General features: G+C 59.4%; 1 protein-coding gene across 1 annotated transcript; it reads right to left on the bottom strand.

Annotated features, from left to right (window-relative positions):
- Positions 1-379: 379 nt before the first annotated feature.
- On the bottom strand, positions 380-25,158 carry KCP (kielin cysteine rich BMP regulator; the record flags this gene model as incomplete). Its single annotated transcript, XM_082662186.1, has 40 exons — positions 380-693; positions 832-1,138; positions 1,569-1,733; positions 2,521-2,622; positions 2,717-2,828; positions 2,910-3,082; positions 3,308-3,450; positions 3,553-3,655; positions 3,926-4,014; positions 4,520-4,619; positions 4,812-4,891; positions 5,828-5,948; positions 6,518-6,600; positions 6,827-7,000; positions 7,984-8,077; positions 8,160-8,242; positions 8,352-8,442; positions 8,697-8,782; positions 9,498-9,674; positions 10,283-10,453; positions 10,718-10,906; positions 11,010-11,103; positions 11,254-11,336; positions 11,469-11,642; positions 12,307-12,400; positions 12,478-12,584; positions 12,674-12,826; positions 13,075-13,156; positions 13,231-13,316; positions 13,664-13,757; positions 13,834-13,913; positions 14,043-14,136; positions 16,291-16,373; positions 17,188-17,281; positions 17,487-17,569; positions 20,445-20,529; positions 21,132-21,208; positions 21,297-21,486; positions 22,377-22,543; positions 25,080-25,158. The coding sequence occupies 40 exons, from the start codon at positions 25,156-25,158 to the stop codon at positions 422-424; spliced, it is 4,914 nt and encodes a 1,637-aa protein (XP_082518312.1). The 3' UTR covers positions 380-421.
- Positions 25,159-26,347: the final 1,189 nt, after the last annotated feature.

Here is a 26,347-nt window from a genome sequence, read left to right as displayed (position 1 = left end):
GGCCACAGGCCGTGCCTGCTACATGTAAACACAAGGCTGGGACCAGGACACCTGGGTCCTCCTTCTGCCCATCGCAGGGTTTCCCAGGCAGCACCAGGGTGTGGCAGGTAGGGGCAGCCCAGAGATGCAGGCGCAGAGAGTGGGCAAAGTCCACCCCACAGCTGCTACCACCCTGAGTCTGGGGACACTGACCTCTGGACCCCATGTTCCAAAGAGCCCACACCACCAGCGCAGCACCCAGAGGCAGCACACATTCACACAGAGAAACCTTAGGGCAGTTCCCGAGTTTACTGCTTCTGACTCCACACGGCTGGGGCCTTTGCGGGGCCCAGAGCCAGGCTCCCGATGCCCAGGCAGTGTGGGAGCTTCTCTCCGAGGGGACACTTCTAGCCTGATGAATCCTGGTCGGTGTCATCCTGGCTCAGGGTTCCTGGCCCTGGGGCTTCTGGCTGGGGTTGGGCAGAGTGCTGGGTGGCTGGTCCCCAGTGAGTAGGACTGGGGGGCAGGCCTCGGGTGAGATACAGTGGGCCTCGTGCTCCACCAGGCCTGCGGGGCACCGGCAGGCGGGAACACAGGGCCTTACGCAGTGGGCCGCCAGCTCCCCCAGGGGGACATGCTGGTTGAAGCAGGTACGGGGACAGGGTGGGCCACACTCATCAAACACGAAGCCACGGTCCAGGAGGCAGCCCACCACTGCAGGTGGAGTGGAAAGCAGAGTCACTTTCCAGTCACCAGGCCCACCCCCTGTGACCCTCCCTGTACCTACGCTGTCCAGACCTGAGCCCTCCGTGTCACCCCTCCCCCAACTCGCACTGGGCATTGCCCCCTCACCGCAGAGCGTGGGGCCCCGCCAGGCAGGAGTCACCCCTGCTTGGCGACAGTGGCTGGCATAGGCTTCTAGGGCGTCACAGAGGCATTTGTCAGCCAAGAAGCCAGGACCACAAGCACAGAGGTCATACACGCAGGCGGCAAAGAAGGGCTCTGGTGGCACCACGGCATGGCAGCGACTGAACGGGGAGGACTTCAGCACCCTGCACCGGGCGTTGGCCTCACGCCTGGCACGGTACCCTGCTGCCCGGCATGGATCCACCTCACGGCCCTTGGAACAGGGCCGACCAGGTCCTGGCCCCTCTGGGACCTAGGTGGGGAAAGCGGCTCTATATGGCAGCCGACCTTTGTGTGCTATGTTCTTCAAAGCACTTTGCACCAAATATTTTGTTTTAGCCTCATAAACCTCCCTATAAGAACAGCAAAGGAAGCATCAGCTACTTTTCCTTTGTTCCCATTTTACAGATGGACAAACCAAGGCCCAGAGCAGGTAAGTGACTTGTCCAAGGTCACACAGTTCGTGAGCGGCAAAGCAGGGCTTGGGGATTCAGATGATGAGACCGCTTTCAACAGGCCATCCTGCCTCCCCCAGCACCATAGCAGGCAAGAAGTCCCCAAACCTCCTTGAAAGCCCCAAAGCCCACCTTGTGTGCAAACTTCCCTTTCCATACCAGAAGGCTGCTCTGAGATTCATGCTCAACTGTGCCTCCCCCCGGCCCCCCAGCTCCTGTGTGACTCACCTGCCAGCTATTCCCAAACTCAGCCTCAGTGGACAGGAGCAGCCCCTCAGGGCCCTGCAGATCATCCTGGGCAAAGCCATTGAAGTTGCCACAGAGCCCACAAATCTGGCCCCGGTAGGAGCCAGGCACTCTCACCTCCACCTGGGACTGCCCATCCCACAGCACCTGTGCAGAGAGGCTGGGACTGGAGAGTGGGGAAAGGCAGGGGCCCCAGGAAGCCCAGTGCCGATCCTGGCGGCGTCAGCACGCCCCCTGCTGTAGGGGAGGAGAATGGACAGGTGGAGGTGTCTCCTGGAAGGGAGGATACAAGTAGGTACCTGCCCTGTCAGCCCTGGGCAAACACAGAAGACATGAAGAGCCACCCACAGCTCCCTCAAAAGGGCACCTTCTCCCCTCATCCTCCATGAACTCGGCGCCCCCATGAAATGCAACCCTCTTCCAGAGAGTCACTCTCTCATGGGCATTCAGGCCTTACCGAGAACAAAGCAGAATTAGAGTCTGTATCATAAGAGCAGACAAGACTTATTTTATGAATTTACAAATGCGCTTGTTGCTGGAGGCCAGGGAGTGAACTACTCTTTGACATGGGAATTGGAGGAAATCTCTGAAGCCACCCAGGAGATGGCAGTTGACATTGCCCACCCTCCCAACCCTTCCCCCATTTGACTGATGGGAAAGCTGAGGCCAAGAGAGGATGGGCTTAAGGTAATGGCCTAAGAGCCCCAGTGCGTGGGTGGCTGAGCCAAGATTGCAAACCAGGCTCAGAACTCCTTTCATCACACGCGGAGGTCTCTAACCCTGATTCTTCTTCTCCCTTCAGAATCCAGCAGAACTCTCTCACCTCTGTGGCCTCATTTGGCCTGGGAGGTAGCTGGTATCCCCACTCCCTCTACAGATACAGACACCTGAACAGGCCCGAGGCTCCCCTGCACCCCACTCGCCCCGGCCGCACCTGGAGCCCCGGCTGGGCATGTAGCATCACCGTGCGTCCCCGCAGCTCCACATACAGCAGAGGCTCCTGCAAGAAGGGCAAGGCGACGGGGCGCCCGTCCACCTGGAGGAGAAGGGAGGCGGGAGGAGGAGCGACGTCGGGACAGTGGAGAGGAAAGCGCAGGACCGACTTTCCCCGGGTCCTTGGCTTTACTCACCGTGACCGCCCTGCCCTGCAGCAGCCGCACGGCCACGTCTCCCAGCAGCACGGCCACCTCGTGGGTCCAGGACACGCCGCTCCGGCCCCGGTCATCGTTGGTCACGTGCACGCTGTGGCGTGGGAGGCCCAGATGCAGTGGTCAGCAGGGACGGGTGTAAGGGGGCAGGGAGAAGGCAGAGGGAGTTGCGCACCTAAAGTCGCCTCCACGGCAGTGCTTGGCCAGCACGTAGCTGCAGCTGCCCTGGAAGTGCAACAGGCGGCCGTCGAAGGTGCGGTAATGAGGGTCTCCGAAGGCCATGCAGGAAGCGGGCCGGGTCAGGCAGCGGGGACAGCAGCTGCCGGGACGCAGGGCGGGGGCCTCGTCCTGGCCTCCGCCCCAGACACCGTCAGACACGCAGAGCCTCCCGGGGCACGGAGGATCGCTGGGGAGGCTCCAGGGCTTACTCCTGGCGGGGGGTCAGAGCGCCACCTCGTGGCTACTTCGGGAACTGCACGACCCGGGCAAGTCCAGCCTCCTTCTTCCCCGGGGCACCCAGGGGGGCGGTGCCAAGTGGCCACCCATCCCACCGCCTCAGACAGCAGCACTCACGGGCCCGCAGGAGAGCGGCGGGCAGCGCTGGCTCTGGCAGCTCACGGCGCCGGCTACGCAGGAGCAGCTGGTGCAGGCGTCCACGGCCCAGCGCTCCCCGGAGGCCACCTGCCGGCCCTGGCGCGCGCACGACTGGGCGGGGGCTGAGGGGACAGTAAGGGGCGAGGGTCCGCTGCCCATCCCTCACACTGGGTCTCGCTCCCGCCTCCCCCCTCCCCGACCCCCCCCATCTCCCTAGCCCGCACCTTGGCATCTCTCACAGCACCTGCCAGCCTCCCGCACCTTCGCCCAGCCGTGGGGGCAGGAGAGGGCCTGGCACTCTTCCAGGTGGCACTCCACGCGGCCCCGCTGAGGACAGATGCCATGGCTCTAGGGACTTCCGGCAGGGTCTGGAGTCCCTGGCCTCACACTCTTGGAGCCCTTCTGGATCAGGGACTGGGGCGGGAGCCCCCTCTCTCTCTGCACCTTCAGCTACCTGCCCTCACACAGGGATGCCCAGAGGGGGCGCCTTTTTCTGATTACCTCGAAGACCCCATATTCTCTGGTCCAGTGACCAGAAGCTCCTCCCTTTATCCATCTCTCAGGTCCTCCACCCTCACCCTCCCACCCCCAGCTCACACGGCAGGTGCAAGTGATACAGTCGTCGCTGGGGTCCCGCCAGCTCTCTCCATCTGCCACTCTCCGGTCCTCAGCTTCCACCACACATTCTGAGGAGGAAGAAATGGGGATGGGAGAGCACTGTCATTCCGCCTGCATGAGCTCACCCTGAAGGCCAGGGCAGGGCGGTGCGCACCCCATCCAATTAGCACCCTGATGGTGTTGATTTCTTCAACCAGCACCATGGCCTACTAGATGGCAGACCCGGCACCAGTGCTCGGGATGTCCAGAGTGTCCCGGAAGCCACAAAAGCCAGAAGCTGGAACTTTCCTCTGGGCCGGCTGCCAGCTCAGCTGTGTGATGCCCTGCTAGTGGGCCTCGGGTCCTTGAGCCAAGCCTCAGGCCAGGCCTTGAGAATCCAGGCTTCATTCCCTGCCTCCCTCTACCTCATGGGTCCCTCCTCCACCCCAACGAACAGCCCTCCCTTTCTACAGAAGAACAAAGCCTGCATTCTGAGTGCACACCCCAGGTTGCCCACTTGGCCCATGGATGCCACCCCTCCTGTCTCCCTCCTGGCTCCGGCTCTGAGGACGCAGAACAAAATTGGGCATGCACCCTGGCACACGGGACAGCAGCTCCCAGGGGGGGTATGGCGCTCCAACAGGGGACAGCTGGGCTCAGGACAGGCCCGGTGAATGCAGAGCCAAGTCAGGTCCTGTGGAAGGGCACAGGAACACGACAGGTAGAGAACAGCAGGGAGGGAGCAGGGTGCGACATTCAGGACAAGTGGGCAAATGTCGGGGGTGAGTAGGAAGCCCAGAGCTGCTGCAGGAGAGGAGTCGCAGCCACAGCCCACAGAGGAGGAGGAAGAGGGGGCTTGAGGAGTCCCCAAGGCAGGAGGGCTCACCTGGCACTGGCAGGTGTAGCAGGGGTCTGGCGGGGCCAGCTTAGACCCCTGCAGGTGCTCCGTGCAGGGACTCAGCGGCTCTGTGAAGACAAGAACGCAGTATGGGAGATGCTGCCGGGATGGGGGTGGGGGACAAAGCCTAACTGACCCCTTATCCCCCTACTGCGACCCCGGGGTTTTTGGGCCCAGGGCATACTTATGGCCCTAACACCTTGATTCCAAGAATGACAGATCCCTTTTCCTTTTGTTCCAGCAAAGAAAAGTTTGGACTTTTGAAAAGGAACTTTGCTAGGCTGCTAGCATGGAGGGCCTGAAAACGGACAAAGCGTGGCTTCCTCAGCCTGAGGTCACTAAGGACCACTGGGCTGCCCGCCCTGCTCGCCCTCCCACTTTATCGTCTGAAAGGAAGCACAATGAGCCAGGTACCCCAGGTTCCAATCCTGGCTCCAGCACTCAGTGCCTGTGCCATTTTGGGCAAATTAATCAACTTCTCTGAACCTCAATTTCTTCATCTGTTAACAAAAGGAGTAATAACACCTCCTCACTGGGTAACTGTGAGAATTAAATGGGATGCTGTTTATTAAAAGTACAAGTACAGTGCGTGGCATGCAGTAGGTGCTTAGTAAATACTGTGCCTTTCCTCTTTCCCTGCAGCAGCACATCCGAACAAGTGTTGACAAGAACACCTCTCCCCACCTCTGTGGCTGGGCGACTCACTGCCCCTCTGGTCCTAATATCCCTGCCCTCAAGAAGCCAGCAGCCGGCACAGCTGCAACCCTGCAGCGCCACCTGCTGGACAAGATGCACCAGGCTTCAGAGTCAAGGGGTCCTGCTAGCTTCCCGTTTCCCCTTAGGGTATTACAGGTCTCACCCTCCAGGGTACAGGTTTCCAGAACAATCCACTGGACTCAGGAAAGGGCTGGGGCTGGGATTGTGGAGGAGGGCTGGCTGGCCCTTCCAGTGTCACTTTGGGGGTGGCAGCTCTGCCCTCTTTCCCCCCCAGTCCGGGGACTCACGGGCACAGGTGGGGCAGCAATGCTGGGGCCCAGGGGGCAGGAGCTGGCTGGTGGGACAGCCCACCAGGCTGGGACACTGCCGCCGGTGACAGCGAAGGCTGGGAGTTCCCTCAGGCTGCAGCTGAATGAGCGAGCAGGGGGTGGGTCCCAGGCCATGGAAGCTGAGAGCCACCCTCTTTCCTCTGGATGCCAGGCTCCTCCATCTGCCTTGGGCAGATCAGACGACAGTGTGCAGAGAGACTGAGCATCTCCTCACCCCATGCCCCAGTCCCCAGAGAGGACAGTGCCTGCTGCTGCAGTCACTGGGGCCTGAACCTTCATGTGGCCTTTGACCCTTCTGCACTCCCATGCCATCCCCCTCCCCAATCCCATTGCCTAATCTCCTGATCTATGATGTCGGTCGCCTGCTCAAAACCCTTTCATTGGCTCACCCTTACCTTTCAAATAGAAGTTCCCCAGTATGGCCCCCAACCAATTCCCAGGCATCTCCCCGCAACCTTCTACCCACACCACCCCACACTCCAGCCAGGAGGGCCCGCCCACTGCCTGCCCCCCCAGACTTGCTGGCCCTGCCTTCTCTTCACCCCAAGCCCCTCCCTCACTCCCTGGCCACAGGGACACACTCCTGACTCCCCACAATGCCTGCTCCCCGCAGGGTCCAGGCTGCCCCTCAGCCTTGAGCTCCCCTACCTCACAGGTGCACACTTCACAGGGGTCTGCGCCAGGCTGGAAGCTCTCCCCGGGCTCATACTTCCGACCCTCACGCTCACAGGCTTGGCAGGGGTCGGGTGGGGGGTTAAGAGCAGAACAGAATCAGGGAGCTTTCAGGCTGGCAGCAATGCCAGGCCCCCCAGCCTCAGAGAATGGGGTGTGCATAAGAATGGGGGCCACTTCTCCTGGAACGACGCATCTCTGCCGCCCAGCCCAGGGCAATGGCAGGGAGATGCTGACAGGGCACTGCCTCCCTGCCCACGCCCCCCCACCCCAGGCTCCCAGTACCAGAGCATGGAGGGCAGCAGTCACGGGGCCCCAGGTGAGGCTGGGCACAGGAGGTGACACACTGGACGCGGGCACAGGTGATGACACCCTCATGACACATGCAGGAGGAACAGGGGCTGTCGGGGGGCTCCCAGCTACTGCCTTCAGGGTGCTCCTCCCCATGAACCAGGCAGCCTGTGTCCGAGGTGGGCAGGGATGAGCTCTGAGTCTGGGTTCTGCATGTCTGCCCCTGACCCAGCCCCCTCACCCTGGGTGCTCAGTAGGGTATGTGGGTGCCAGGAGGGGTTTCTGCAGGGATATAGTGGAAAGGTGTCCTGGGACAGAACTCCTGCTTGTGATGGAGGGGAAAGACACTGGGTCGGGGTCAGAACACCTGGACTCTAATCCCATTCCTCGTCTGCTTGCTTGCTAGACCCAGTGCCAGGCAGTAGGCACTGTCTGTTATAGCCCAGCGCCAGCAACAGACCTGGCCTGCAGCAAGTGTGTAATAAATGGACGTGGGATGAATGAGAGGCTCCATCAGTGACCGTGCGCCCAAGGTAACTCAATCTCTACAAGTCTCAGTCTCCCCATCCGTTAAATGGGGATTTCATCTCAGGGCAAGGAGACGCTGACAGTTCCTATACCATGCTGGGCAGTGTACGGGGCGAGGGCCCACACAGGCTAAAAAAGGCCCCTACTCTAGAACCAGACGGCCTAGATGCAAATCTTGACTCTGCCATCTACTGGCTAAGTGACCACAGGTAAGTTATGTTACCTCAGTTATCTCATCTATAAAATGGAAAAGTTAATAATAATACCTACTTGTTGAGATCGTTGTGTGCCTCAAATGAGGTATGTGTAAAGCGCTTAGCACATGGTATATGCTCAATAAATGTTAATTATCATTATTATCATTATGAATGGGGCGTGGTTAGGAATGGGCAGCTTTGAGGAGATTCTAATAAGCACCTAGAAGGGGAGACGGTCTGGATAGGCCAGGGGCGGGGATAGGGAGGAAGAGCTGAAGGTGAATGTGGTGAGAGCTCAAGGGCTGAGGTGTGGGAGGGACAGACGGGTGGACAGGGAGGTGGGAAGTCTGGAGGAGAGCTGAGGCGGGGGAGGTGGGGCCGATGGAGGGATGGAAACAAGGGAGCAGCCCCACTGGCCAGGCATACCTCTGCAGCGAGGGCAGCAGCTCCCGGGCTCTGTGACCTGGAGTGGGCAGGGCAGAGGTGGGCACTGCAGCCGCTCACAGCTGACCTGGCCAGCCTGCAGGAGATGTCTGGTCAGTGACTTGCTCTCCAGGCCAGCTGACCCCGCCCCTGCCCCCTCTGCCACCTCCCTACCACACCTGACAGCGACAGCGCTCACAGCTGCCTGCGGGCCCCTCAAACTCCTCCCCGTCCTGGTGCTCCCGGCCCTGAGAGAGGCAGCCTGTGGGTGACATGTGTCCTGGGCGGGGGCTGTGCTACCAGTCCAGCATCAGGTCTAGCAGAGCGGGAGGGGGCGGCGCGGGGTGGGGGGGCAGGGCATGTGTGCTCACTGTGGCAAACAGGGCAGAAGCAAGGCCCTGGGGAGGGATGGGGGCACAGAGCTGGAGCACACGGCTTCTTCTGGCAGCGCACGGAGCCTTCCTGGGGGAGAGAGGCCACGCTGCCACTTCCCATGTCATCACACCCTCAACCAGGCCACACGCGGCCTCATGGGGGTGTGCCCCTACTGACCTGCCCGGCCCAGACCCCCTCCCTCAGCTCAGAAGGCCTGAGCCCAATCTGTCCTGATGGATGTCACAGGCAGCGTGTACCCTGGGAGGAGGAGACGACCTCTTTCTGGCCAGAGAGGAGGATCAAGGGATGAAGGGCTCCAAGTCCCCAAAGGGCCGCCTCACCTGACAGGTGCAGATGGAGCAGGTGGGGTCGAGCGGGTCAGGAAGGGTCTCTCCGGGGGCAGCGGTGACCCCATGATAGAGGCATCCTGGCAGAGGGGGGAATACAAGGCAGAGCCGCAATCAGCGGATCCCTCTGCTGACACAGGCGCGCGCGCACACACACACACACACACACACACACACACACAGAGCCAGGCCTGGGGTCCTCTACCAAAGCTTAGCTAAGAGTCAGAAAGAGAGATGGTGGCTGGGAAGGTGAGGGGCGGGAGGAAAGACTTCAGCCAGACCACGGTGGTGAGACTTGCATGTGCGAAGCGCGGCGGGGGGGACTGAGGGTGGGATCACAGAGCACAGGCCCTCGTGGGAGGAAGATGAGAGGGACGGGCACACTGGAAATGAAGGTGAGAGGTGGGCTGGGCTCGGGAGGGTGGCTTCTCTAGAAGCCACGGGGGAAGGAAGTGGCCCAAATGTGGTTGGCAGTGTACGGGACTCAAGGGCAGTGGAAGCCACTGAATGGCTTGGAGTCTGGTGACGTGATATTTTGGGAAGGCAGGGAGACAGCTGAAGAGCGGGAAGGTCTGGCGGCACAGGGGTGGTTGTGTGGTGCCCCTCACAGTTGGCGCAAGGTGACAGCAGGGACGGAGAGGAGGGCGCGAGTATGGGGTGAGGAACCCCAGGAAAACCCAGTCTGTGGGCTTGCTGCGTGGCTGTCTCGGGGGAGGGGTGACAGTGACCAGACCAGGGGACTCGCAGCCGAAGGGAGGCCGGGAGTTGAGAGGGGCAATGGGAGGGCAGGTCTACCCTGGCAGGTCGGGCAGCAGTGCCCAGACGGGGTGAGCGGGTGGCTGCAGCCCAGAGGCTCACAGGGCCGGCGGCTACAGTTCACGAAGCCTCCGAGACAGGTACACAGATTGCAGGGCTCTCGGGGATCCGGAAACTCCTGGCTGCTCAGGTAGGACTCCCATAGGTACTCGCAGCCTTGGAGAGAGGACAGGGAGCGTGGGGGGAGGGGCAGAAATCAGGGAGAGGAGACCAGTCATCCAGCTCTGAGCCTGGGCCTGGCCTGAGGCCGAGGCCTCAAAGACCTGTTGGGGAGGGAAGGGCTCAGTCTTGGCCGGTGGGTAAAGGGGTCTGGGGGGTGGCAGTTGCATTGGCCAAAGGGCAAACTTTCTCCCCTTCAGCCTGCAAAGAAGCTCCCTGTCCAGGGCCTTCCCTGTGGTCCAGTGGTTAAGAATCGATCTTGCAATGCAGGGGACGCCAGTTGGATCCCTGGTCGGGGACCTAAGATCCCACATGCCGCCGGGCAACTAAGCCCTCGCGCCTGTAACTACTGAGCCCGTGCGCCACAATGTGCCGCAATGAAAGATCCCATGTGCTGCAACTAAGACCCAACACAGCCAATAAATAAATAAATATTACAAAAAAGAAAAAAGCTCCCTGTCCAATCCATAGGGAAAACCCACGCAGAATTTGGTCCAGGACTTTTGTCTTACGGTAATAAATATTTTTGACCCACTCTAGGGCAATAAAGATGACTTTGACCCCGCCCTCCTGTCCCCCCACCCGTACAGTTCCCGTCCCCTCACCATCACAGGTAGGGCAGCAGTCACCCCTGGCAGGGAAGGGGCACTGTGCTGGGGCACAGGCCCTGGGCTCACAGCTGACGCTGCCCTCCCAGCAGAGGCAGATGTGGCACCGGGCAGTGGGCGAAGGGAAGCGCTCGCCGCTGGCGAACTCCTTCCCCTGGTACAGGCAGCCTGGGGGGCAGGCGAGGGGCTGGGGGGCCATGGAGGCAGCGCACCAGGCGCACTACCTCCCGGGCCCTGTGGGCTGGGTGGGCACCGTTCCCGCACTTTCTTAGTGAGAACCCCGCCCCCGGAGGAGTGGGCCAGGAGGAAGGGGGAGAAGGGGTGGCGCCCTGCCTGGAGGTAAAGAGGGACGCAGAGTAAGAGGGGGACCGAGCAGGTGAGGTTCCGGGGTGGAGCTGGAAGGAGTGCGGGCAGGTGCAGCCGGGGTGTTACCGTCACAGGAGGGGCAGCAGGGCCCCTGGCGCGGGTGGGCGCAGGGCGCCGGTGGGCAGGGCAGCCGCTGGCAGGACACGGAGCCGTCGAGGCAGAGGCAGCGGCGGCAGGGGTCGTCGGGCTGGGAGAAGTGCTCCTGGTGGCGGACGGGGACCCCGCCCCCGGGCCGAGGGCAGCCAGAGGGGGTGGCTGCAGCCAAGAGAGCAAGCGTCGGCGAGGCGGGGGTGGGGGGTGGGAAGGGAGGCTGCTGAGGGGCTCCCTCGGGAGAAGCGGCGAGGGGTGCGGCTCCTACCCGGGCACTGCGGGCAGCACTCTCCTGGCAACAGGAGTGGCTCTGGACAGGGCAAGGGCGGGCAGCGGCGGGCCGGGCACTGCACGTGGCCGCTCTGCGGATAGATGAGGCCAGGCCAAGTCAGTGGTAGAAGGTGGAGGAGACCCCTCCCCTTCTCACCCTCACCTTGGCGGACTTCTCCTGGTCTCCCCAAGTGCCCCTCCCACACACCCACTCTTCCTTCTCATCCGGGTGGCAGACTCACCAGACAGCGACACAGGCGGCAGGGGTCGGAGGGGTGGGGGAAGTCTGCTCCGTTGGGGTACTCTTTCCCAGCAAAGGCACAGCCTGGGGGAGGGGGGAGCTATGGGCCAGGGAGAGGCCCCCCTTCCCCCAGGGCATGCTGCCCTCCCAGCCCTAAAGGCCTATAGATGGGGCCAAGCCATCCCGAGGGACCACCCCCCATCCCGCCCACCTCACCATTGCAGTTGTTCTGGCAACAGGGACCAGGCAACGGGTGGGCACAGGAGGCCCTGGGGCAGGCCCGAGGTTGGCAGTGGGCATGGCCTTCCCGGCACTGGCATTCCTGACAGGGGTCTCGGGGGTGGGAGAAGCTCTCGCCATCCATAAACACTTGCTTCTCCAGGATGCAGTCTGGGCGGTGGGGCGGGTGGGCAGGAGTGGAGACAAAGACTGACAGTGCAAGGAGCAGGCTGACAGTCCCTCTACCCGTGAGTCCAGAGCCCCTGCAGAGGTGCCACTTGGAAGCTGTCCCCATGGAGGGAGAGGAGGACGAGGGGCTGTGTATGCGGACAAGCATATCTCTCTGAGCACACACTTGTGCGTGTGTGTGTGTTTAGTTCCTTTACCTGCAGGCAGCTGTGTGTGCCTCTGAGGGTGAAGAGCCGAAGGGCTCATGCATGTGCATGCCTGTGTTTGTGATACGCGCCCTGCACACTCTCCGTGTGGGCGGGGATCAGGGCACACAGCATCCCAGCTCCCAGTCTCTTGCGTAGGAAACCTGAACGTTTGTTGCATGAACCAGGCTTATACAGGTAGATATACGAATAGATGTGCGTGGTGGGGGTATTGGAAGAGGAAGTGTAGGAAAGGAGGGAAGGTGTTGTAACATGAAGGGACAAACGAATGTCTACTCTTCTCTCCCACCCATACCCTGTGAGTTCCAGAGAGTCCCAAGCTGTGTCAGACTGAAAAATTCAGAAGGCCATTGCTTTCTAAGGTATCCGTTGGGCCCACGGGGCCACGGAGTGGCAGGGTCAAGGGTTCACCAAGCCAGACAGGTACAGTAAGCACGTACCTGGGCACCTGGGGCAGCACTGGCCGGGTCCACTCTGGGGCCTGGCACAGGTTGTGGGAGGGCAGTTGACCAAGGAGCATGTCACGGTCCCATCCTGGGAGCAGGTGAGAAGGCAATGGGGGTGGGCCCCGGGAGGGGCTCAGCAGGGCAGCAGCAAGCCTGGGGAGGTACCTCACAGTGGCAGGTGTGGCAAGGGCTGTCTGCATCTGTGAAGTTCTGCCCGTTGGCGTACACTTGGCCGTGGTAGGTGCAGCTCTCACAGCTGGGGCAGCAGGCACCTGGGTAGAGCAGGGTGATCACAGCCCAGCCGATCAGGGTGGGCCAGGCAAGGCAGGGGAAGAAAGCTAGATTGGGGCAGGGCACTCACCAGGGGGCTTGGTGGGGTGCTGGCAGGGGGCTGGGGAGCAGAGCAAAGCCCTGCACACGGGCACCCCAGCTTGACAGGAACAGGTTGTGCAGGGCTGACCATCGGGCTGCCACTGGACCCCCTCAGCAAACTCCTCTCCACCAAGCACGCAGGCTACAGCAAGGGGCAGGGGAGAGGGGCTGTCACCATGGCAACCTGGACACATCCACCCATCCCTGCCCTTCCCAGACCATAGAACCCTTCCCAAGACCCTGGCTTAGCCCTCCCCACAGCAGCCTCTGAACACACTCTGGAATGCCTGGTGGACTTAGGAATGCCTTCCCCTTACGGTGAAGGAACACTCCTCCATCTTTAGCTGCTGGGAGAAGCACCTTTTCGTGGTTGCCCCCCAACACACACACCTGGGCAGAGCTGGGGGCCAGAGTCAGACAGGGTGCAGGGGGCGCCCGGGCACTCCTGCTCCTCACAGGAGACCTCGCCGGCCTAGGAGGGAGGCTGGGTGAGTGGCCCTCAAGGGACAAGACAGATCCGGGGCGTGAGACAGCGGCACCGCCTACCTGGCAGGAGCAGCGGACACAGCGGTCACTCTCTTGGAGTCTGAAGGTCTCCTGGCTCTGATACTGGTGTCCCTGGTACTCACAGCCTGGCTAGGATGACAGAGGGACTGGGGCACAGGGCTGGGGGCTGATGGGGAAGCCTCAGAGCACCTGAGGCATCCACCCCCCACCCTGACAAGGACAGCCACCCCCGTCCTCCAGGAGGCCCTGCCAGCCTCCCCCAGCCCACACGTGCCCAGGGTGCCATGAGGCGAGGTGAGAACTCATCCCTCACCCGTGGTGACAGAGCTTAGCTTTAGAAAGGACTTCCCCTGTACTTTAGCTCAAGGGGGCTTCCTGTTAGTCCACCGGAAGCAACCACCCCACGCCGAGACCCAGAGCCTCTCTTGGGGCAGTGCCCACCCCTCCCTGGTGACTCGAGCCCCCCACTCACTGTCACAGACTGGGCAGCACTTCCCAGGGATCCTGCCTGGGTGTCTGCAGGGCGTCGGTGGGCAGGGCAGAGGCTCACAGTGGACACTCCCATTCTGCCAAAAGGACCTGGTCAGCAGGTGAGAGGCAGGCCCAGAAGCCAGCCCCTCCTTGCCGGGCAGACACACTCACGGCACAACGGCAGTGGGAGCAGGGGTCCCCAGAGCCCACGGGCTCCCCGCTGCGGTACTCTCGCCCATTTAGGAAACAGCCTGTTGGGAAGAGGGTGCCTTAGACCCTCCTCAGGGCCACGCCAATCAGTGTCCTGGCTCTCATGGGAGGCTCGAGCTGGGCCATCCATCAGCTTTCCGAGACCCTCCAGGATCCGCCTGCTGACTCACCATCGCACACAGGGCAGCAGGTGCCCGGGAGGGGCCGGGCAGGGTATGGGCACAGGCTGGCACATTCTCGCTGGTGACACCGGATGTGGCCCTCCTGGTAGGGGGCAGAGTAGGCAGAGGAATGGGCCGTCAGAGCTCATCCAAGTGGCAGAAACAGCATTCGAATCCCAGCTATCCACTTATTAGATATTGCTATGAGTAAATTGTGTCCCCCTTCAAACTCTTATGTTGCAGTCCTAACCCCCTCAGAATGTGACTTATTTGGAAATAGAGTCGTAGCAGATGTAATCACTTAAGTTGGGATGAGGTCAGACTGGAGTGGGGTGGCCCCTGATCCATTGACTGGTGTCCTTATATACAGGGGAAATTTGGACACAGACACACACTCACACAGGGAGAGAAGCATGTGAAGATGAGGACTGAAGCCACGGCATGCCAAGGAGCTCCAGCCAACTGCCAGAGGTGGAGAGGGGCCTGGAACAGATTCTCCCTGACAGCCCTCAGAGGGAACCGACCCTGCAGACACCTCGGTCTTGGACTTCTGCCTCCAGAACCATGAGATAATCGATTTCTGTTGTTTTAAGCCGCTCCGTTGTGGTACTTTTTTACAGCAGCCCAAGAAACTAATATAGATGTATAACCTAGCATGCCACTTAAGCTCTCTGTGCCTCAGTTTACTCATCTAAAGAAACAAAAAAAAGACAACAATAGACCTGCCTTCATAGCCTTGTTATGGGGATAAGATAAGTGTGCGGTAGGGCACCCACCTCTGGAAGCTGACGGTTAACAGGCAGTAGCTGCTGCTACTCCCCATGGTCTTTCCCAGACAGACCCCATCGCTGGTGTTCACACCTGTACCTGGGCTCATTGCCTTAGCCCCATAAGTGTCTGGGCTGCCAGTGACTCTCCTCACAGGTGGGGGTGGGGCGGTGGGGTGTCATTGCGAACAGGGAGGGGAAGCACATAGTTGCCAAGGGGCTGGGTGCCCCCCAGCCTTCACAATGGAGTCCTTAGTCCTTGGCAAGCTGTCAGGAAGCTTTGTGACTCTGGCTTCAGCCCCCACGAACCACAGCCCTCCTTGGCGTGCACCCTGCCTGGACATTAGGCCTCCGTGTGCCCCCCTTCCTCCCCCAGCCTTTGCCCTGACTCTTCCCTTATGCCTGGTGTCTTAGCCCATTCAGGCCACTGTAAGAAAAAATTCCATAGTTCTGGGTGGCTCATAAACAACAAAAATTTAGTTCTCACAGTTTTGGAGGCTGGGGAGTCCAAAGTCAAGGTGCTAGGAGTTTCAGTGTCTGGTGAGAGTCTCCTTCCTGGTTCATAGATGCTGTCTAATTGCTTGTGTCTCCACATGGTGGAAGGGACGAAAGAGCTCTCTGGGGTCTTTTTTATACAGGCACTAATCCCATTCATGAGGGTTCCACCCTCATGACCTAATCACCTCCCAAAGGCCCCACCTCCTAATACCATCACTTTGGGGGTTAGAATTTCAACATATGAATTTGGGGCGGGACACAAACTTTCAGTCTATAGCACCATTTCTCCCTGCTCAAATCCTACTCACCCGTTAAGACCTAAGTAAACACCCCCCCCCATGAAGATATTCTAGATCTGTTCTGCCCAATAGAAATATAACACAAACCACATATGTCATTTTAAATTCTCTAGCTGTCAAATTTCAAAAAATAAAAAGAAACAGATGGACCTAAATTTTAATATTATGTTCCACTCAAACCAAAATATCCAAAAAGTTATTTCAACATGTAATCAACATGAAGTGTTAATGAGATATTTTACATTCCTTTCTTTCATACTAAGTCTTTGAAAGCCAATGTATATTCTACACTTAGAGCCCGTCTCAAACCAGACGGCCACGTTTCAAGGGCTCAGTGTCCACATGTAGTGGCTCCTGATCAGACAGCAGAGTTCTAGATGCCTCAGGTCAGCTGTGTTTCTCCCTCCCTGGAGCTCGTGCTGCCTGTCATATCCTGCCCAGCCTCACTCCTCCTGTAACCTGAAGCTCCTCGAGTTTGGTTCACAGACATCCTGCTCACCTACTGTGCTCAGAACTGGACATACTGAGGGCGCAACCCCTTCCCCACCCTCGTGGTGTTCAGGGTTAGGTCTCCTCCATCTCTGTCCCCTCACAGTGCCTTTTGGGATGTGTTCAGTGGAATGAAGGAATGAATCTGGTGGGCCTGGGGTCGGGGAGGGGTGGGGGCAGCCCAGGAGCAGCACAGGGACTCACCAGGCACTGGCAGATCCGGCAGGGGTCCCCAGGTGTGGTCCACTCTTGGCCATGCTCCCAGTGAGAACCACCTTCTGTGCAGCCTTGGGCTGGGGGCGATGGGCAGAGAGGAGGCCTGGTGGGAGCTTCAGCCAGAACCCCCTCCTTCACGTGCCGTCTGAGGGCTCTCCTCTGAGCCTAAACCAGACCAGATCCTACCTCTGCCTGGACCCCTCGCCTCAGCCTCCCAGCACCCCAGGCAGGGTAAGGCCCAAGTTCCTTAGCCTGCCCTTCCAGGCCTTCCAGGGCCAGCATGGCCACACCCACATGTCTCTGGCCCCTCCCCACGTCCCAGTGTAAGCTTTGGCCATTCCTGCCTGCCTGCACCTTTCCGACTAACACACACCCACCTCACACTGAGTGTCAGTCCCAAGCTGCCCTCTCTTCCTGGAATGCCCGCCACCGTGTTCCGCCCTTCGCCTTGCTAACTGCTCTTTAACCTTGAGGTTGGCTCCAGACACGCCACCTCCAGGATGCTTTCCTTTCTGTGCCCATGCTGGATTAGGTCTCCTTCCACATGGATTTAGTGTCACCCTCTAGTGGTCTGCCTCGAGGGCCCACCCCGTGTCTTCTGTGCGCAAAGCAGGTAATAGTCAATGTTTATTGACGTACCTATCATTACACACATCTTACAAATGGGGAACTGAAGCACGGAGTAACTCCCTCAGAGGTACATAACCACTGACAAGGGCAGAATCTGAGCCCAGGCCTTCCAGCTCCGGAGCAGGGTTGGCCAGGCCTGGGTCCCCCCACTGACGGCAGCCGCAGGTCAGAGGCCAGCAGAGTGGGCTTTGGGTTGAAGAAGTGGCAATAACAGCCCTCCCTGGAGCTCTGCCAGGGAAGGGGCAGGGCTCTCACCTTGGCAGGTTGGGCAGCAGCGCCCGGGCCTCAGGACTGGTTCAGGGCAGGGGGTGGACGGGCACTTCACGGGCACACAGCGAACCAGGCTCCTCTGTAATGCACCCATAGCTGTACTGCCCCTGGGTCTGGCTCCCAGAGACAGCAGGATGGGCCACAGAGTGGGGATGGAGGGAGAATCTCTCTGGCACCAGGCCTCGGAAAGTATGTGAGGGGCTGAAAGAGTGGCAGGTGTGACCCAGGGTAGGCGGGGGTGTCCCAGGAAGATCAGGGTCTGGGCAAAGGTGCGGGGGACTCACCAGGCAGGAGCATTGGAGACAAGGGTTGGAGCTGGACAGGAAGTTGGCCCCCTCCTCATAAAGCTGTCCCTCATACTCACAGCCTGGGGAGGGTTGCCAGCGTGACGGGCTGGTCAGCAGAGAGCAGGGTGGGTGGACATTACCCGAGGGAAGGCATGACCCCAAGCAGGTACGGAACCCTCTGGGGCTGAGGGGACGGCGGGGCAGGGTGGGGGGGAGGTCACCTGGCCGGCAGATGGGGCAGCACTCCCCAGGTGGGGTGTAGCTCTCCAGGCAGTTGAGCTCTGAGCATGAGGGCCCCTGGCACTGCACCGTCCCTGCCTGCAGGGTAGACACTGAGCCCTCCTTCCTCCTCTACTGCCCAAGCCGAGTTACTCTGCTGGCCTAGCAGGCCTAGCAGGCTCCAGGCCTCAATGCCGGGGTGACGGCAGCAGTCCTGCCAGGACCCCAGATTGGGCTTGGCGCTGCCAGGCCTGGGTTAAGCCGGGCGGTGGGGATGTGGGTGGTAGATGGGACAGGGCTCTGATTCCCTTACCTGACAGGTACAGATGACACAGGGCTCCAGTTGCCACGTTTCCCCACTCCTGTGGCCTCCAGTACAGCCTGCAAAACCAGGGCCAGGCCCGCAAGTAAGAGACCCAGAGAACTGGGGCGAAAGCACGGCCAAGGGCGCCACATCAAAGGGGCACCATTCAGGTGATTCTCAGAGATTGTACACTTACTGCAACTTTCCAGCAGATGGCAGTATAGTGTCTGCCTCGAATAATCACCAGATTCCCATTATTTTACAACACATGGAAGCATTGAGGAAAGCGTGCCTTTTAAAAACTGTCACCAAAGACATTATATGTGCTAGCAGTGGCCCTGAGACACCACGTGTCCTACAAGCGATGTGTGTGTGTGTCCCTTTTCTGTGTCCCTTTTCTTTGTTGGGAGATCCAACAACTCCCAAGACTTTACTCCTCATCTCTGGCCAAGACTCTCAGGCTCCATTTCCAGAAGCCACCAGTCCCTAAGCCTCTGTCCCACCTTTCAAACTTGCAGCTGCCATTCTTCCCGGGGCAGGGTTGCCAAAGACAACATAGGATGCCCAGTTAAATGTGAATTTCAGATGAACAACACATACTATTGTAGTATAAGTATGTCCCAAATATTGCACGGGACATACTTGTATTTAAAAATATGTTATTTATACAAAATTCAAATTTAACAGGGCATCCTATTTTTTTTTTTTTTTGGCAGTGCCGCTTGCAGGATCTTAGTTCCCCAACCGGGGACTGAACCCGGGCCCTCAGCAGTGAAAGCATGGAGTCCTAACCACCGGACCACCAGGGAAGTCCCAGGTATCCTATATGTTTAGTTGCTAAACCCGGCAACCTTATCTTCCTGACTGTGAACCAGTAACAGCCGCTGTCTTCATGTCACTGGCACCACTAGTTTCCCAAGCTCAGAGTCCACTGTTCCATGGGATCCAACTACGTTCTTTGGAAACACCCCTCCTTCTGCAGCACACTGCCATCCCTGGCTCCACGCCTAGGCAACTACAGTAATAGCCCCCTAACTGGTCTCTCTGCATCTAGCCCATATACCACGTGAAAATTCCAAAAATGCCTCTTTGAACATGCCACACTGTTGCTTTTCAGCCTTCAGTGGTTCCCCATTGTCCACAGAAGTCCACACTGTAAGGCTTACAGCAGTGTGTTCCCACTGGCTTTCCCAGTCTGATTTCCTGCAACACACCTTTCCCCACTCTGTGTGCCTAGAGGGCCTTCAAGTACACCCTTTCCTTCTAGAGAAACCCCACTTTCCCTTGAAGATCCAGCTCGGATGACCTGTTGTATGTAGGGCCCTCCCTCATCACCTAGTCTGGGTGGGCTTCCCCTGCCTTCCTGCCCTCTCCTCTGGCGACCGACCACTTAAGACCTTTCTCCACCTCCTCTTAATCTGTTCATTGGCTCTTAAATCTTGTATTATACTAGCTATATACGTTTATCTTCTCACTAGATTAGAAGCTGCCTGAGGAAAGGAAAAAGATCAGGTAGAGCAGGGGTCCCCAACCCCCAGGCCACGGACAGGTAATGGTTCGTGGCCTGTTAGGAACCGGGCCGCACAGCAGGAGGTGAGCAGCAGTGAGTGAGCAAAGCTTCATCTGTATTTACAGCCGCTCCCCATCGCTCGCATTCCCTCCTGAGCTCCGCCTCCTGTCAGATCAGCAGTGGCATTAGATTCTCATAGGAGCGCGAACCCTACTGTGAACTGCGCATGCGAGGGATCTAGGTTGTGTGCTGCTTATGAGAGTCTAATGCCTGATGATCTGAGGTGGAGCTGAGGCGGTGATGCTAGCGCTGGGGAGCGGCCGCAAATACAGGTTATCATTAGCAGAGAGGTTTGACTGCACAGAGACCATAACAAATCAATGACTTGCAGACTCATATCAAAGCCCTATCGGTGGGTGGCAAGTGACAGTTAAGCTGCATCTTATGGAATAGACTGGACATAAGCAACACACTTTTGGTGTCACTGTCTCCCATCGCCCCCAGAAGGGACCATCTAGTTGCAGGAAAACAAGCTCAGGGCCCCCACTGATTCTGCATTACGGTGAGTTGTATAACTATTTCATTATATATTACAATGTAATAGAAATAGAATGTACCATAAATGTAATGAGCTTGAATCATCCCGAAACCTTCCCCCACCACCACCCCGGTCCATGGAAAGACTGTCTTCCATGAAACTGGTCCCTGGTGTCAGAAAGGTTGGGGACCACTGACGTACAGCCTTTGGCTCAGTCCCAGGTCAGAAGCAGCATTTGCTGACTTGGGCTTCGCTTCTGAACATCCCTAGCCACTGCCGGAGCGAGTGGGCAGACGCCCTCTGGACACATGGCAGGTGGCAGGCCAGGCTCTGGGGCCCCAGAACGAGTGCAGGAGGTGGGTCTGGGGCCGGCAGAAGGCTGACCGGGCTCGCAGTGCGGGCAGCACGCTCCCGGCTCCGGGCAGGGTCCTCTTGGGCATGGCTTCTGGGTGCAGGTTACGGCTCCTTCCTGTGGAAAGCAGGCACCAGAACCCTGGAGGATAGGGCCTCCAGAACCGAGACCTCTCCCCAGGCTGGGACCCACCAGAGGCGCAAGAGGCTGAGTTGGCTCAGACTACGTGGGCCACCCTTGGCCCAAGGGCAGAAAAGAGACATCCTTCCCCCTCCCCCATCATCTCCTGCCACTCTCGACCCTCGGGAAACCATCTCTTCCAGGTACCAGCAAATTCCCCAGCGTGGAGAGATCCTAGGAAGGGAACCAAGGGCTTCCTCAGTGGAAGGGTGAGGAAAGAAATAGGTGGGTGTGAAGCCAAGTGAGGGAGCAGGTAGATGCCAGGGACAGATGGATGACCGGGGACACTGAGGGTCCGCAGGCGAGGGGGCAGGTATAGGAAGACAAGAACCCCACTGTGTGCGTGGGGATTGAGCTCCAGAAAGCAGAACTCTTCGGAATCAGCTGAAGGCGGCCAGTGGCAAGGCTTGGGGGGATGGGCAGGGAGACCCCACTTTTAAACATTCAGCACACGAGGCTGCAGCGACAGGTAGCTGAGGTGAGGCAGACAGGTGAGGGGAACAGGTATGGGATATCCAGGGTGGGTCACAGGAGCTCACCAGGCAGCGGCAGGTGGTACAGGCATCTGTGGCGAAGGTCTCCCCATTGCCATAGGCCTGACCATTGTGGCTACAGCCTGAGGAGGAGATGGTGCTGTCGCTCAGGCACTCAGGGCCATTTCCGGGCCCTGAGGCGGTGCCAGTGGGCAGGCGGATGGCACTCACCATGGCAATGGGGCAGCCCAGGCTGGGGGACACAGTGTGTAGCCCCGTCCTGGCAGACACAGGCTGTGCAGGCATCAGGCTCCCAGCGAGCCCCCTCGGGCCAGGCCCGACCCAGCCCCCAGCACTGGGGCGAAGCCGCGTGGCATTCACAGGACTCCAGCTGCCTCACCCTCCCCTGCAGGTCTTTGTTCTGGGGAGAGAGTTGGGGGTAAGAGGCACTGGCTCAGCTTCCCCCACCAACTCCCACAGATTTGTGGGGTGTGAAAGCCAAGGCAGGATGAGAAGGAAACGTGACAGTTCCAGAGCAAGGTGGGTCCCCCTCCAGGCAGCATCCAGCTCAAACAGTCCCAGTTCTCACAGCCTGGGGTCTGGATAGGCTCCCAGGGGAACACGGGCCCCCAGTCCTCTCCTTTAGACAAAAGGGGACTCAGTCCCTGTGACCCAACAGTTAAAGACCTTTATCTATCCAAAATCTTTCCTGATGATCTCCATAATGTTTGCCAAATACATGAAAGAATATGAAAATCTGGCAAAACAAATCCCCGGAGGTTCTTCCCTGGTATGAAAGAACCGATGTTAAGAACTGCTCAGGGCTTCCTGGTGGCACAGTGGTTAAGAATCCGCCTGCCAATGCAGGGGACACGGGTCCGAGCCCTGGCCCGGGAAGATCCCACATGCCGCAGAGCAACTAAGCCTGTGCGCCACAACTACTGAGCCTGCGCTCTACAGCCCGTGAGCCACAACTACTGAGCCCATGCGCCACAACTACTGAAGCCCCTGTGCCTAGAGCCTGTGCTTCGCAACAAGAGAAGCCACCGCAATGAGAAGCCCTCGCACCGCAACAAGAGTAACTCCCACTCGCTGCAACTAGAGAAAGCCCGCCCGCAGCAACGAAGACCCAACGCAACCAAAAATAAATAAATAAAATTTATTAAAAAAAGAACTGTTCAGATAAGAATCTTTCTATGTGCATTTAAAACAAAACTCTATTTCAGGGTCCCATGGGCCCCCCTTCTCTCCTTCCCTCCCACTACATGAGGCCTGCCCTACCCCACGCACACCCACTGCCTCCAGTGGTACCTGTTCTCTGAGCTCTGTGACCTCAGCCTCCAGCCTTCCCATTCGCTCCTCCAGGGGGCGCCACCGCTCCTGGGAGGCCCCAGCAGGGGCTGAGGAGTGGGCCGGCGCCTGCAGCTGGTAGTCGTGGATGTCAGCAAGCCCCAGAGGCTCCCTGGGGACGGCTCCACCTGAAAGCACAAGGATCCAGGGAGGGCCTATCGGTGAGGGGCTAGCAAGGCTTCCTGGGTTTGTCTTCCCAATGATGTCTATCCTGTGCCCACCCTTGCCCACCTGTCACCCACCATCCAGGGAAGGAGAGGTGGTCTGTGAGGGGCTGAAGTGAAAGCATGGGAGGAGGAGGAGAGAGCCCTGGGTGCACGGAAGTGACCTAGACCAGCTTTCCCAAGTAGTAAGAGCCTCAGGCAGGTATAAGCCCCAGGGACCCCGCCTCACTGGGAGCCTGGGGGGAGGATCGAGATCAGGGCCTCTCTGTAGGCTGCCCTGACTCTGCAGGGGTTCCCAGCCACGGGGGCTGTGCCAGGGTCATCCAGCCTCACTCAGGCCACGGACTTGGCCAGGGGCAGCCTGGGGAGCTGATGTGTCATGCTGGGAGGGCCCACAAGCCAGCACAGGCTGAAGTGCAGGAGAGGGAAACAGAGGAGTGAAAGGTGGGGCTGCTTTCAGGTACCCAGGGTCTGTGGGCAAACCCCACTGCTTGTCTTCACCTTCAGAAAGGGCAGCACTTCCGTGCACAGGGAGGGGCAACTCTTCCCTCTGCTGCTACTCCCAAGCCTTGCCACTGTTTTCCGGGCCTGTGGCAGAGGGGCCTGGGAACTCCGCCCAGGGCAGAGTGGGCTCCAGCAAGCGGGACTTGGCTGCATTTCTTTCTTTTTTTTTTTTTTCCCCTTTTTCTTATGCGTTACGCGGGCCTCTCACCGCTGCGGCCTCTCCCGTTGCGGAGCACAGGCTCCGGACGCGCAGGCTCAGCGGCCATGGCTCACGGGCCCAGCCGCTCCGCGGAACGTGGGATCCTCCCAGACCGGGGCAGGAACCCGTGTCCCCTGCATCGGCAGGCGGACTCTCAACCACTGCGCCACCAGGGAAGCCCTTGGCTGCATTTCTTGAAGGGTTCGGGGAGGGTGCTGGTAGGGCCCCCAACTAGATTTCAAGGCACCATGAGAATGAAGACAGGTTGTCCAGGTTCTAGAGGACACTGGGTCCTAGGAGGGGGCACCTCTGAGTTCAGGCCTGGGGTTGGGGACGGCCACTTTCACCTGACTCTGATCCCCCTCCTGCCGTGGGGAAAACAAAGGCGGTGGGGTCATTGTCTGACTCCAGGTGTCCTTCCCACAAACATCATCCCTCCTCCCAGCAGAGGTGGGCGGGGCAGCAGAGGGTCTGGAGCAGGAAGTGAGTGAGCACGAGGAAGAGGTGGAGGGAGAGGGAAGGGTCTTTCCACCGAGGCAGCTCATTAGTCAGGCTGAGCCTGGGGGTGGCTAAAAGGGCTTCTCGTGCACACTAGCCCCGTGAAGCAGGGGAACAATACTGCTCACTCCCCCGCCCAAAGGGGGTTGAAGATTCTCGTCCAAGACCTAAATTGTCTTCTTTTGTCTAAACCTGCTTTGTCCTGAGTTCCTCGGCTTGGTTAATGCCATCCCCACCTACCCAGAAATCTGGGGCTCAGCTTCTCTCTTTTGTACCCCTCCCAAAGTCCATCAGTCTCTGGTCTCAGCCGGTCATCCCCCAACACCCCCGCAGCTCCTCTCCTCTCCCCTCTGTGGCCACTCAGGAGGCTGAAGGCTCCCTGCCTCCACGTGCTCCTCTTTTCCTTTCACAGCCTTTCTCAATCACACATCTGCAGGTTCCCAGCAGCAAGTCCAAATGTGAGCTTTCCCAAGTGCCATTCATCTTTTCAGCCCACCCTGCAACGCCCCCCCCGCCCCCCGCCCACACCCCTACCTTGGGCAGGGTGTCGTCACTTGGAATGGCTCTCTGTTTTGGTACGGCCCCTGTACCTCGCTTCCTTCCCAGCCCCATGAAGGGCGGCCAAGGATGGGGTCCCAGTATCTTAAACCCTCCACCCCAGCACGACACCCCCCCCCACCATGATTCCTCCTTTCAGGCCACTCCCTCCAGGCCTGCTTAAGCAGGCACAAGAAAGGGGTCGGGGAGAAGCTGAGGGTCCTCTGGGACCCTCAGGGAAGATCGGGCCGGTCCTTTGCCTGGAGAGACCTGCAGAAAGAGCTCCTGTTGCACAAAGCCTGATTGCTCCCCGTGGACCTGCTCCCCTCCCTTCCCCCCTGCACAGTCCCAGCCCTGACCTCTCTGCTCCTGCCTGTCCTGGATGAAAGCCAGACACAGAGACTCAAAGTCAGCTCCCATGGCGGGCCTTCTTTTTTTTCCCCTTTCTCAAGACAAATAATTAACTTCAGACTCCCAGATTCCAGGGCGGACTCTCCCCCACCGCTGCCTGCAGGAATTCCTCCCGAGGCCAGAGCAGGAAGCCCCGTCCTGCTCCGGGACCCCATGCCACAGTCACCGTGCTGCCCCGACCATGCTGGCTCCTCCACCGACGGGGAGGACTCAGGCTGGCCTGGGAGGCGCACGCACCCCGAGGCAGGGCCCAGGGAGGCGGCCCCCGGCCCCAGCCGTTCCCTCAGACTGGGCTGAGCAAGAGGTGAGGTCCTGTCTGGCTGCCCCCAAGCCCTCGGCGCCCCGACCTACCTCTGCCGGTCCCCGGGGCCAGTGCCAGGCCCGTGAGCTGCAGGACGAGGGGCAGCAGAGCGGCCTCGGCCCTGGCCATGCTTGCCCCGCCTTGCTGACTACGGGTCGTGGCTCAGCAGGCGCTGGGAGAGGCGGGGTGTGGAAACACCAGGCCGCCTCCCACCCAGCCTTTGTTCAGGGAGGGCTTCTGGTGCCTGTCACCCCGCCCCATGGCGCCTGCCTTCCTGATGGGCACCTCGACCCGACCCCGGGGCCCAGCCCCATCCTGACCCCAGACCTGGCTCAGAGGTGCAGGGGAGCCCCCCGGAGAGCAGGAAGCGGGGAGGGGTTGGGGGCGACTTCTCCTGCATGTGATCCAAGAGCAGGCTCTAAAAAGCCCACAAACTCATCACCCTTGGGCTCTGGGACAGCTGGTCTCCTAGCCCCTCGGGTTACTTCACCACCCTGGGGTTCCCTTCCTCACCTGTTTACAGGAGAAGCAAACTGAGCTGGGTTCAAATCCCTGCTCGGCCAATTCCACTAGGCCTCTAACTTCTAGTTGCCTCAGTTTCCGTTTGTAAACTGGGGATCATAACAGCTACTTTATAAACTTACAGTGAGGATTAAGAGAGACTAGATAGGGCTTCCCTGGTGGCGCAGTGGTTGAGAGTCTGCCTGCTGATGCAGGGGACACGGGTTCGAGCCCTGGTCTGGGAAGATCCCACATGCCGCGGAGCAACTGTGCCCGTGAGCCACAACTACTGAGCCTGCGCTCCGCAACAAGAGAGACCGCGATAGTGAGAGGCCCGCGCACCGCGATGAAGAGTGGCCCCCGCTTGCCACAACTAGAGACAGCCCTCGCACAGTAAACGAAGACCCAACACAGCCAGAAAAAAAAAAAAAAAGAGAGACTAGATAGATAAAGAATTTAGGGTAGGGTAGTGGTCGGCACAGACTAAGTGCTCAGTAAATAAATAAAAACAAGAGGTGCGGGGCTTGCCTGGTGGCGCAGTGGTTGAGAGTCCGCCTGCCGACGCAGGGGACGCGGGTTCGTGCCCCGGTCTGGGAAGATCCCACATGCCGCGGAGCGGCTGGGCCCGTGAGCCATGGCCGCTGAGCCTGCGCGTCCGGAGCCTGTGCTCCGCAACGGGAGGGGCCACAACAGTGAGAGGTCCGCGTACCGCAAAAAATAAATAAATAAATGGGTTTAAAAGAAAAACACACACAAAATAAAACAAACAAACAAAAAGAGGTGCTGCTCCAGGTCTCCGAAGTCAAGGGCGCTCCCG

This window comes from Grampus griseus (assembly GCF_964374135.1).
Source record: "Grampus griseus genome assembly, chromosome: 9".
NCBI lineage: Eukaryota > Metazoa > Chordata > Mammalia > Artiodactyla > Delphinidae > Grampus > Grampus griseus.
Note: the sequence above shows the minus strand (reverse complement) of the source record. Positions and strands in the feature narration are given on the sequence as shown.